This window comes from Octopus sinensis, linkage group LG10, assembly GCF_006345805.1.
Source record: "Octopus sinensis linkage group LG10, ASM634580v1, whole genome shotgun sequence".
NCBI classification, from domain to species: domain Eukaryota; kingdom Metazoa; phylum Mollusca; class Cephalopoda; order Octopoda; family Octopodidae; genus Octopus; species Octopus sinensis.
In genome coordinates, this window is record NC_043006.1 from 1,950,859 (window position 1) to 1,963,989 (window position 13,131).

At 41.3% G+C, this 13,131-nt stretch overlaps 1 protein-coding gene across 1 annotated transcript in view; it reads left to right on the forward strand.

The window, feature by feature from the left end:
- Positions 1-227: 227 nt before the first annotated feature.
- Positions 228-13,131, forward strand: part of LOC115216651 (probable cation-transporting ATPase 13A3) — a 171,944-nt gene continuing 159,040 nt past the window's right edge. The window contains exon 1 of the mRNA XM_029786142.2: positions 228-404. Within this exon, the coding sequence (XP_029642002.1) occupies positions 389-404 (16 nt within the window). The 5' untranslated portion in view covers positions 228-388. The remainder of the gene's footprint in view (positions 405-13,131) is intronic.

A 13,131-nucleotide genomic window follows, 5' to 3' on the forward strand; every position in this document is an offset into this window, starting at 1 on the left:
CAGACGAAGCAACCAAGCACATGCACACATATATACGCACACACACATGCACACATATATACGCACACACATATACGCACACACATGCACACATATATACGCACACACACATGCACATACGTACAACGTAGACGAACGTATACGCAAGGTGCGCGCGCGTGTGTACGCATACGCAAAAGATACATACATAGTAAGAAGATCAAGATAGGAGTCGAGGTAGGAGGAAATAGATTAGAGAGAGCAGGAGGCAGGAGGGGGAAGGGAGATTAAGAGTGAGAAGGAAAGCGCGAGCACGAGCGTATAGCAGTAGGATTTCTCCATTCATAGAAAACCTTGTGTCCTCGCCTCATCTATCCGACTTCATGTTTTCTACAAGCTTACTACAGCTATGACTCTTAAAAAAGGTAAGTGATCCATTCTCAGAATTTAGAATAACAGGCTGCCAACTCTTGCAACGAATTCCTCGATTTCGAATGACCAAACTCAAACAAGGCTTTCCAAATAAATTCATTTTTTTTCTTCACTCATTTATTTTCTACTCTCATTGCAAATTTCGAGAAATACCAATTCTTCTCAATTTTACCTTTTTAGAGGAATTTCAATTTTGTGGCTTTCGTTCTTATTGAAGCTCCCTTTGTTTATGAAATGCCTCCGAAATGTAATTCTCTTCTTCAGAGATTTTTATTAACAAGCATTCAGAAACCTTGTAATCAAACATTATAGATATGCAGGTGCTTTCTTATTCAACTTCGACTCCCTACTATATACGTGTGCATATATAGAATAATATATATATATATATATATATATATAATATATATATATATATTTATGTGTCTGTTATTTGAGATATAGGTAAGAATTTTACCTAAAATACCAGCACTAAAAATCTCCAAAACACGACAAGTGCGGTCACATGAACCCCACCGTCTTACGTAAAAAAAGGACATGTTTGATAACGACAGTCTGGGTACCCTACACGGAAAAAAAACCCCGATGAGACGGTCACGGATAGAAACCATTTGATGATAGGTTTGCTCCGCTAGGAACTAACCTACAGATACACAACAATGTGTTAATGTTTATCTATCAATAGATAATATACTCTCGCATATTAGCCTTGAAACACACACTAATACATACATACACGCACACGTGGGTGTGTGTATATGTATGTATATATTATGATGTATATATATAAACATACATATATACACGTGTCTAATATATGTATAAATCATCTGTGTATATATGTGTATTCTATATATATAGTTTATATGTATATGAGTGCATATTTCTGCAGGTACAGTAGTGTATATATGCATACATACACACACACACATATATATATATATATATATACATATTTATATATATATATATATATATATATATATATATATATATATATATATATGTATATATGATACGTAAGTTTATATAATAAGCGTAATATCTCATCATCATCATCATCGTATTCATTTTGCATCCATTTTCCATGCTGGTATAGGTAAAACAGATCATAGCTGCTTTCTTTGATTGGAGAACCATATTTTAGTTGTAAGTTTCATTTTTGACCTGGTTTTTATAGTAGGATGCACTTCGTAACATCAACCAATTTGTTGTGTACAAGGAGCACAGAGCTAAAAAGCCCTTCCAGTACCCCACTCAGCTGGGTCTACTGGGTGCAGTTTATTATAAATGCCAGCACAGTTAGCAAGAGATGAATAAACGGTGAGAGAGAATGATGGATGCCCATATGAAATGGTCAAAAGGAGTCTAGGTGAAGCTAATGAGGTACATCTCTACGTCTAATGCTGTCCCTTACGTGTGTCTGCCGCAGAACGGATAAGAGAGCTAGGGTGATAAGGGTGCGAGATGGAGGTTCTAGATTGTTGGAGGGAGGGCCACATACGTTGTTGGTATCCCCCAAGTTGCACTGGAAGTAATCTTGTACGAGCAGACCTCCGCTCCTATCCTTAGTCATAGCAAAGTGAGAAGAGGAGAGAATGAGCAAAAGATGAGTAATAGGGGTAAGGTGTATATTTATATATATGTGTGTAATATATTGCCTTGTTTCAACCATTGCACTTAGGCCATGCTGGAGCATCACCTTGAAGGTTTTTTTCTTTTTGTTTTTAGCCGATCAGGTTGATTCCAATACTTATTTTAAGTCTGATATTAATTTTCTCGATATATTTTTTGCTGTATTGCCAAACTATGAGGATGTAAGTAAACCTACACTGGTTGTCAAATGGATCTATAAACTATATATATATATATATATATATATATATATTCTTTTACATGTTTCAGTCATATGACTGTGGCCATGCTGGAGCACTGCCTTAAAGGGTTTTAGTCGAGGAAATTTACCTCAGGATTTATTCTTTGTAAATCTAGTACTTATTCTATTGGTCTCTTTTGACAAACCGCTAAGTTACAGGGACGTAAACACACTAACACCAGTTGTCAGTCGGTGATGAGGGGGACAAATTCAGACACATAGATACATATATATATATATATATATATATATACACACACACAATGGGTTTCTTTCAGTTTCCGTCTACTAAATCTACTCACAAGGCTTTGATTGGCCTGAGGCTATGGTAGAAGACACTTGCCCGAGGTGCCACACAGTGGGACTGAACCCAGAACCATGTGGCTAGGAAGCAAGCTTCTTACCACACAGCATGTATGTGTTTTGGTACCCTCAAGAAAATGGCCTTCCTTACTCAGTATGCAGGAAAAGGAACAGGTAGCATCTCCATTTACTCTGTCCAATGTAAACAATGGACACATGATGATGAGCAATGGAATGAGAAACAGGCTGAAGTGAAGGCAAGTTTCACATGTGGCAGATGCACTGGTGGAAGACACATTAAGGGCACACTGGACATAGACCCTTTTTTTATATGCTAGGCTGCTTACTGGAAGTAGTCAGTAGTTTATGTTACATGAATGATATAAGTGAGGAAATATGTATGTTAGGTAGTATAGAAGCTAGGGTAAGAACAGGGTGGAAAAAGTTCAGAGCTGGCAGAAACGTTAGCACGCCAGGCGAAATGCGTAGCCGTATTACATCTGCTGTTACGTTCTGGGTTCAAATTCCGCCGAGGTCAACTTTGCCTTTCATCCTTTCGGGGTCGATAAATTAAGTACCAGTTACGCACTGGGGTCGATGTAATCGACTTAATCCGTTTGTCTGTCCTTGTTTGTCCCCTCTGTGTTTAGCCCCTTTTGGGTAGTAAAGAAATATATTACCTCTGCTGGTAACAGTCTTCTCCCTCGGAGTGATGGACAGATTGTATGACGTTTGTATTAGAACAGCACCGCTGCAGTGTGTGGGCATTAAATGCCAGGGAACCTGTGAAGGTGAGAAAGAATGAAGCAAGTATGCGTTGATAGATGTGTGATGTTATTGTGCACGAAGACCAGGACAGGTATGAGCTGAGAGAGACACTGGGAAGAAGGGGAATTGGATGCAATGTGTAAAACAGAAAGCTGTTAGCATAGAGAAGTGCTGAGCTGCCACAGTAAATGGGGCCAGTGGAAGAGAGAGGCCTAGGAAGATTTGGAATGAAGTAATGAAGACTGATCTAGAGTCAGTAGTGTCACATGGTGGTGTAAAAGATTTGATCACCTACGGCAAAAACATACGTGAGGATAATATTTAGAAGCTGAGATATTTTCTACCCTGCAAAGCTTATAACCTGCTACCCCTTCCTATTTTACACCCTTATCTCCCCTTCTATCTTTTATCCACCCTTCTCACTCATAGAACACCATGTCTCATCTCTCCAACACTTGTGCTAAGAGCACCATCCTTATCACTCTTCCTTGTCACCCTGACTTCCTCATCCATCTGTGATGGATGAGGAATCTCTTATTCATAAGAGACTGCATCAGACTACCTTCATTCTTCTACCATATACACTATGTCTTTGACCTGTATTACCAACCACCATCTCTCTTTCTCCTCTCTAAGCCATTTCTCTAGCAACACATCACTTTGTCTTACTTCTAGCTTCTCTCCTTAACTCCATCTGAACTACTCTGGGCCACCTCTGCTGCCACATGTCACCTCTTACCTTTATCTCATCATCAACCCCTTAACTTTGTCCATCTCAGCTGATGTCTGTTACGCCCCTCCTGATTACACATCAAAGAACCCTGCTTTTGCATCGTACCCCTGCTCCTTTCACCCACCCATTCTTGCCCCCCCTGATGTCATCACTCTCTCTCTTCTAGTTTTTCCTGGCCACATGGGTCAGTATGACTGGCCTGTTCTTTTTGTTTTGTTTTTTGCATATTCTCTAAACTTAGACTCGTGTTCTTCTCATCCATGTCTAGAAAGGGCATTCAAGCATTGAAACCAAGCTAAATGACATGTATGAGCACCAGTTTATGGCTCCCATTAACACATGACTCAAACTGTGTTGACCCATCCAACACATGGAAAAGGAATGTACAGTGATATATATGTGTGTGTGTGTGTGTGTGTGTATACACACGTATATACACCATCATCATCATCTTATATTTTGTATGTACTTATATATATATATATATATATGTGTCTGTGAAGGCACATGGCCTAGTTGTCATCATCATCATCATCATCGTCGTTTAACGTCCGTTCTCCATGCTAGCATGGGTTGGACGGTTCGACCGGGGTTCTGGGAAGCCAGAAGGCTGCACCAGGCTCCAGTCTAATTTGGCAATGTTTCTACAGCTGGATGCCCTTCCTAATGCCAACCACTCCGTGAGTGTAGTGGGTGCTTTTTACGTGCCACCTGCACAGGTGCCAGGCGGGGCTGGCAACGGCCACGGTCAGATTGGTGTATTTTATGTGCCACCGGCACGGAAGCCAGTCGAGGCGGTGCTGGCATCGGCCACGAGTCGGATAGTGCTTTTTACGTACCACCAGACCAGGGATCCTGGCTGGTTCAATTCGATTTCGATTTCGCTTGCCCCAACATGTCTTCACAAGCAAAGGGGGTTGGCAAGGGTGCCTGTCGTACGGTCGCATTGGAGTATTTTACGTGCCACGGCCACGAGTCGGATAGTGCTTTTTACGTACCACCAGACCAGGGATCCTGGCTGGTTCAATTCGATTTCGATTTCGCTTGCCCCAACATGTCTTCACAAGCAAAGGGGGTTGGCATGGTGCCTGTCGTACGGTCGCATTGGAGTATTTTACGTGCCACGGCCCCGAGTCGGATAGTGCTTTTTACGTACCACCAGGCCAGGGATCCTGGCTGGTTCAATTCGGTTTCGATTTCGATTTCGCTTGCCCCAACATGTCTTCGCAAGCATGGGGGGTTGAGATGGGTGTCTGTCGTCGGATGAGGTTCTATATCGACTTCGCTTGCCTCAACCGGTCTTTGTGTCCAAGGGAGGAAAGGCATTCATAAGTGGGCTGGGCTCACTTGTCCTGCCTGGTCTTCTCACGTACAGAATATTTCCAAAGGTCTCGGTCTCTGGTCATTTCCTCAGTGAGGCCTAAAGTTCGAAGGTCGTGCTTCACCACCTCGTCCCAGGTTTTCCTGGGTCTACCTCTTCCACGGGTTCCCTCAACTGCTAGGGATTGGCACTTTCTCACACACCTATCTTCATCCATTCTCGCCACATGACCATACCAGCGCAATCGTCTCTCTTGCACACCACAACTGATGCTTCTTAGGTACAACATTTCTCTCAAGGTGCTAACGCTCTGTCGAGTATGTACACTGACATTACACATCCATCGGAGCATACTGGCTTCATTCCTCACGAGCTTACGCATGTCCTCAGCAGTCACGGCCCAGTTGAACAAATTGACTCCAGGACTTTTTTTTTAAGGCTAGTACTTATTCTATCAATCTCTTTTGCCAAACTCCTAAGTTACAGTGATGTAAACATACCAACACCGAATGTCAAGCAGTGATGGGGGAACACACACACACACACATATATATATATGTATACACAACGGGCTTTTTTCAGTTTCTGTCTACCAAATCCACTCACAAGTCTTTGCTTGGCCTGAGGCGACAGTAGAAGACACTTACCCAAGGAACCATGCAGTGGCACTGAGTTCAGAGCCATATGGTTGGGAAGCAAGCTTACCACACAGCCTCACCCGTGCCTATATATATATATACATGTGCATCATGGTCTTCAATTTCATCATTTGATATCTGGCCTCCATGCTGACATGGGTTGGGCAGTTTGGCAAGATTTGGGAAGTTGCAGGATGGTGTTGTGCACCAATTTCTACTTTGGCACGGTTCCCACAGCTGCATGTCCTATATGTAATGGGTTGAACATTCCACTCACATTTGTACCCATAATGTATGTGCTCCGGCACAGTCAGTGTGGCACACTGCTTGATTAGGCTGTACATTTTGAATCATGTGTATAATCCATCTAATTGGCTTCTGTATAGTTTCCATTTACCCAAATCCACTCACAAAGTATAAGTTGATCTAAGTCTATAGAAAATGTCATTTGCCCAAGATGTCACTTAGTGTTTGAAATTGGAATCTTGTGGTTTACGAAGTGAGCTTCTAGGCCATCCTGCACTGCATATAATGTATTTATGTATTACATATGTGCATGTGTGTGTGTGTGTGTGTATGTCAGCTGACGCTTGGCAGACTCAAATTAATCCGTCATGGGTCGGTCGACCAACACATTGGAATGTAACTCCTGTCTGGAATATTCTCCCCTGATGAAATATCCAATTAACCAGTTTCAATATGAAAATCTTAAATCAATTTGATTTAATTTAATTTCTTTGAATTAATTGACTATGAAACGGCTGTAGGGGTAAGAATTTCATATATTCCTAATTAATATAATTACCCTTAATCATTGATGAAACACTAATGTATTTAGTTTTTCACTGAACACTGTTAAAAACTGGAGAACTAGGATGCAAACATTCCTAAAAGGGTTTTAGGTCCTTGGCATAATTATATATCATCATCATCATCATTTAATGTCTGTTGACCATGCTGGCATGGGTTGGACAGTTTGACCAACGCTGGTAAGCTGGAAGGCTGCACCAGGCTCCAATCTGATTTGGCATGGTTTTCTACAGTTGAATGCCCTTCATATATATATCTATCTATCTTTCTTTCTTTCATCTTTTACTTGTTTCAGTCGTTAAACTGTGACCATGCTGGGGCACTGCCTTCGAAAGGTTTAGCTGAACAAATCAACCCCAGTACGTTTATTTTTAAAAGTACTTTATTTTATCAGTTTCTTTTTGCTGAACTGACTATGTTACTGTACAGGGTTGTAAATAAACCAACACCAGTTGTCAACAAGCAGTGGTGGGGGACAAACACAAACACACATAGATATATGCACACACACACACACACATATGTATGTAGGCATGTATATATATATATATATATATATATATATATGAGATGGGCTTCTTTTAGTTTCCGTATACCAAGTCCAATCACAAAGCTTCACTCAGCCAAGGGCTGTTGCAGAAGACACTTGCTGAAGGTGTCAGAGAGAGTGAGGGAAGTGGAGAGAGACAGTTCAGTATCTGTAAAAACCATAGAAATCACCCGTAATCCAGTGAGACGTGGTTGTGTGTACTTTAGTTCCAGCAATTGCTGAAGAGGATCTCTCTTCAACTGTCCCACATAGTAATACAGGAAAAAAAAAATACCAGAAAGTTTATATACAGTTACAAGTGACAACCAAAGAAGAACATTATATATGTGTGTTTGGGTGTATGTGTGTGAGAGTGTATATATACATACACACATACACATACATATTTATATAAATGTACATACACACATAAATATACATGTATACATATAAATATTCACATAGCTATGTATGTGTGGGTGTGCAAGTTTATGTATATAATAGGCCCAGGAGTGGCTGTTTGATAAGTAGCTTGCTTACCAGCCACATGGTTCCGGGTTCATTCCCACTGCGTAGCACCTTGGGCAAGTGTCTTCGACTATAGCCTCGGGCCGACCAAAGCCTTGTGAGTGGATTTGGTAAATGGAAACTGAAAGAAGCCTGTCGTGTATATATATATATATATATATATATGTGCATATGTTTGTGTCTTTGTTTGTCCCCCAACATCATTGACAACCGATGGTGGTGTGTTTACACCCCCATAACTTAGTGGTTCGGCAAAAGAGACAGATAGAATAAGTACTAGGCTTCCAAAGAATAAGTTCTGAGGTCGATTTGCTCGACTAAAGGCGGTGCTCCAGCATGGCCACAGTCAAATGACTGAAACAAGTAAGAGTAAAAGAGTAATATGTGTGTTTGTGTGTGTATGTATGTATGTATGTATATATATATATATATATACATACATATATATATGTACACACATACATACAATATACACCATCGTCTTTGATCCGTGCTAACATGGGTTTGACAGTTTGGCAGGATCTGATGTGTCCAAGGACTTCATTGTGCTCCAATATCTCTTTTGGCTTGGTCTGTATGGCTGAATGCCCTTCCTAATGTCAAACACTTTACAGTATGTACTGGGTGCTTTTTTCCATGCTACTTGCACTATTGAGGTTGCCATGCTGCTCACAGAACTTGAAACCCTGTGGTGGTGGTTCAGCCTCATGCTAGGGGATGAGGAGGTTGAACGAGAAAAGGGGGCTGTGCAGGCTCTTGTAGAGAATCGACATAATTATTCACAGCTAGTAGGGGAAAGGGAGAGAAAGAGAAAATGAACAGTAGGGGCCACAAGAGATACAGGGAATGAGGTACCTTGGTTACCCCACAGGCCACAGAGTGAGTTTTAAGTATCAGTTTGCAAGATTGCATGGGAAGGAGAATGAAGAAACGAAGAGAGGCCGACTACCAGAATGGGTAGCATTGAAGGGTGGATGAACAAGGAGCCATGGATCGGGGGGGGGGATAAAAGGAATCAGAAGAGAGTAATGGGGTGGTGACAAGTAGCATTAAGAAGATCAGCATCAGATGGAGGACAAGAGAGAGAGAGAGGCAGGACATTGTTGGTAGTCTGCAGGAGTCAGGGAGGGTGGAAAAGGGGTATGCCTAATGCATGGGTGGGGGTAGGGGGCAGTCACTGTAACAGGGGTGCAGAGCACAATACATATCACTTCTAGAACTCTTTTGCTGAAGAGGGTAAGTCTTTTTGAAAATCTCATATTGCCAGAGATCTGGGTCCTTCATCATTTCCTCCATCAGCCTCAGAGTCCTGAGGTCGGCCTCAGCCACTTCATCCCAGGTTACAACTTTCTTCATCTATACGCATCACATATCTATACCGGTACAATTTTCTTTCTTGCACGCAACATCTGATTCTTCTTATGCCCAGTTTTTCACTCAACACCTTTGTACTAATTCTTCCACGTACACTCATGCTTCACATCCAACAAAGCATACTTACTTCATTTCTTTCCAGTCTTCTCAGGTCCTCTACATTCAAGGCCCATCTTTCATACCACCCAGCATTGCAGTTTTAACACTAGCACCATAGACTTCTGCCCTTTACTCTTGTAGAAAAGATCTTCCGCTGTTATCAGTGCTAGTAGCTCCCTGAACTATCAGTTCTCACTTGAGCTACTTCACTTTCAGAACAATCACTTCTCTTGCTAATTACATCCCCTTGCTAACAAAAGCTATCAACTATTTCTAGTGAGCCATCTGGGCATTTAAGAGAATCACTTTCTCATGTGCTTCTATGAACTGTTCCGGTGCAGTTATTGCATATGAAACTTACATTTCTGGATAGTCTGCTAGTAATTGCACTAAATCTCTTGTGTGTCCATAACTTACACCGAGAACAGTATATAGAGTTTATACTAATTTGTTTTTGACATATCAAGTAAAGCCATTTCCCTGAAGGTACCAGGGTTTTGCCTTCTTTCCTACTTACAGAAACCTTTGTCTTTGCTAGGTTTACCTTAAGGTCTCTCAATTTCAGGTTTAGCTTCCATGCCTGGAATTTCTTCTCTAATTCCCCTATAGATTCAGCTGTGAGAACTGTTATCAGCACATAGGAGTTTCCTTGGACAGCCAGTCTTAAACTCCATTGTGATGGCTTGTAGCATAAATAAGAGAGGAGTGAGGACTGAACCCTGGACTCCAACTTCCATGCTAAATTCATCACTAAAGCCATTGCCAACTCTCACTTTACTGCATCCTGGTTTCCTCAGTAACCATCAGAAAACTGAACGTGGTACCCTGTCAAATGCTAAATCAATGAAAGCCAGGTATAGTGGTTTATTCTTACCCAGGTATTTCTCTTGTTGTTACTACACTAGGAAGATTGCATCTCATCCAAGACTACTCATCACAGATCAACTGAGCTAAGACTTTCTCTCTGATCTTCCTAACTTGATCCTGGTGTTTAATTCCTCCGTATATCTATTATACATTTACACTTAAGTAGGGGCGCTAACCTAACCCAACCCGAAATCAGATCAGGTCCTTTCACAGAGTAGAATTGGTTTGCTTCATTATTACAACTTATATATAGGGGAGCACTCCGTCGGTTACAACGATGAAGGTCCCGGCTGATCTGATCAACGGAACAGCCTGCTTGTGAAATTAACGTGCAAGTGACTGAGCAATCCACAGACAAGTGTACCCCTAATGTAGTTCTCAGGAAAATTCAGCGTGACACAGTGTGTGACAAGGCCAGCCCTTTGAATTACAGCCACAACTCATTTTTGCCAGCTGAGTGGACTGGAGCAATGTGAAATAAAGTGTCTTGCTCAAGGACACAACGCGTCACCGGGAATTGAATCACAATCGTGAGCTGAATGCCCTAACCACTAAGCCGCGCACCTTCACAACTTATGTGTATATATATATATATATATGATATATATATATATATATATATATGATGTATTACAATATACATATACCTGTGCACATACACTTATGCTTAAATCATCACGTAATGTCCACTTCTCCATGGTTGCATGAGTTAGATAGAATTTGTTGAGGCAGATTTTCTATGGCCACATGTCCTTCCTGTCACCAATCCTCAGCATAATATTTCCATATGGCCAGACGGTTTTGTTCCATGGAAGACTGGACACAAAACAGCATTGCTTGTGAGACTGTGAAGCTCTTTTACAACAGTTCCATGATGTCAAAACAAGAGTACCCTATGTACAAACAACTCACACACACATATATATGTGATGGGTTTCTTTATCAATTTCCATCTTCCGAACCCACTCACGAGGTTTTGGTCAGCATAGGGCTTTAGTTGAAGACAATTGTTGCCATGCAGTAGGACTGAACCTGACACCACATGGTTGGGAAGCAAACTTCTTGGTCATACTTTCTGTGGCTTAGTGATTAGGGTATTCAGCACATGATCATGAGGTTGTGAGTTCAATTCCCAGCAACACATTCTGTTTTTGAGCAAGACACTTTATTTCACATTGCCCCAGTCCACTCGGCTGGCAAAACTGAGTTGTACCTGTATTTCAAAGGGCCAGCTTTGTCATGTTCTGTGTCACGCTGGATCTCCTTGAGAACTACATTAAGAGTTACGTGTCTGTGGAATGCTCAGCCACTTGCATGTTAATTTCATGATCAGATCAAGTGGAACCCTTGTTGTTGTAACTGCCAGTTGTGAGTATAGACATACATGTATGTGTGTGTGTGTGTGTGTGTATAAACTTTTACAAGCAAGGTTGACAGTTGCTTTGAAGTTTTGGCTTACTTACCTGCATCAAAGAATCTGATGGAAGCATGCAAGCTGAAACTTTGAAGTCTCTGCTGACCGTTTCCTTTTAACAATGACAGAAAACTCTGCATGCGATAGATTCTCTCAAATACCCAAGAAGGTCCTTAAAGGTAGTGGAAAGGTTCTGTTACCTTGCAGACTTAATCAACTCTGGAAGCGGATGTTCTAAAAGTCCAGTCCCTGGAATAAGAACAGGTTGCAGAATGGTGAGGGAGCTATTGCCTCTGTTAGTAACAAAAGGTTTCTTATTTTTGGTGATAGGAAATTCATCCAACTGTGCAAACCAAGCCAAAACGGAAATGCACAAGTGTGGGTTTGTCCTCTGTTCTGTCTAGGAGGGTAGTAACTACAAACGAGAATGTTGTCATAGGTTCAGTCCCACTACACGGCACCGAATCTATCTACCTTCCTTTATGTGCATATGCACATGTATAATATATATATATATGCTTAATCCAAACATGAAAACACAACAACGTGAGGACGTGGAACAAGTATAGTATTATTGGACGCTCAGGAAAGGAAAGGAAAGGAGGAGGATTTAACGTTTCAAGGGGAGCTCTTCGTCGGAAACATAGGAGAAGGAAAGATCCAAGAAAGGGAAGACGGAGAGAAAAAAATCGCCAACGATACACACGTGGTCACATGTGTATATTTTAAAGAGCTTTTACTCAGTTTCCATCTACCAAATTTCACTATTTTATTCATAGGGTCTTGATTAATCTGAGATCATAGAAGAATATACTTGTTGATGCTGCTGCACACTGGGACCAAACCCCAGACTATTTGAGTACATCGAAACCTGTGTGTGTGTGTGGTTGGTGTTAGGAATGGCATCTAGCCATAAAAACCATGCCAAATGCAAACAGTGGAGCTGGGTGCAGTTTTCTAACTTGCCAGCTTCAATTAAATCATCCGACTCCTGCTAGCATGGAAAACGTACGTTAAATGACGACAACGGAGAGGAATATATAGATATAATTGGCATGGCTATGTGAAAAGAAGTTTGGTTCCCAACCATATGGTTTTGGACTCGGTCCCACTGTGTGCAACCCTGGGCAAGTGTTTTCTACTATAAACCAAGGGCTGACCACAATTTTGTTTTAGTTGATTTGGTCGACAGAAAACGAAAGTAACCTGTTTGTGTGTATTTAAGTGTATTACTGTCTCCTTGCTTTGACTTTGTGTGATGGCTGTAAACGAGTGTCACCGCTATGCAAATTGTGTACCTTGCTCCCGAAAATGTCCTTGAAAACATGTCTGGGGGACATGGGGAAGTATTACCTTATTTGGAAACAGGCGAGGAATAGTGACAGGAAGGACCTCTGGCCATAGAAAAATCTGCTTCAACGCATTATATACGTATGTGTATATAATATATATAATGCATA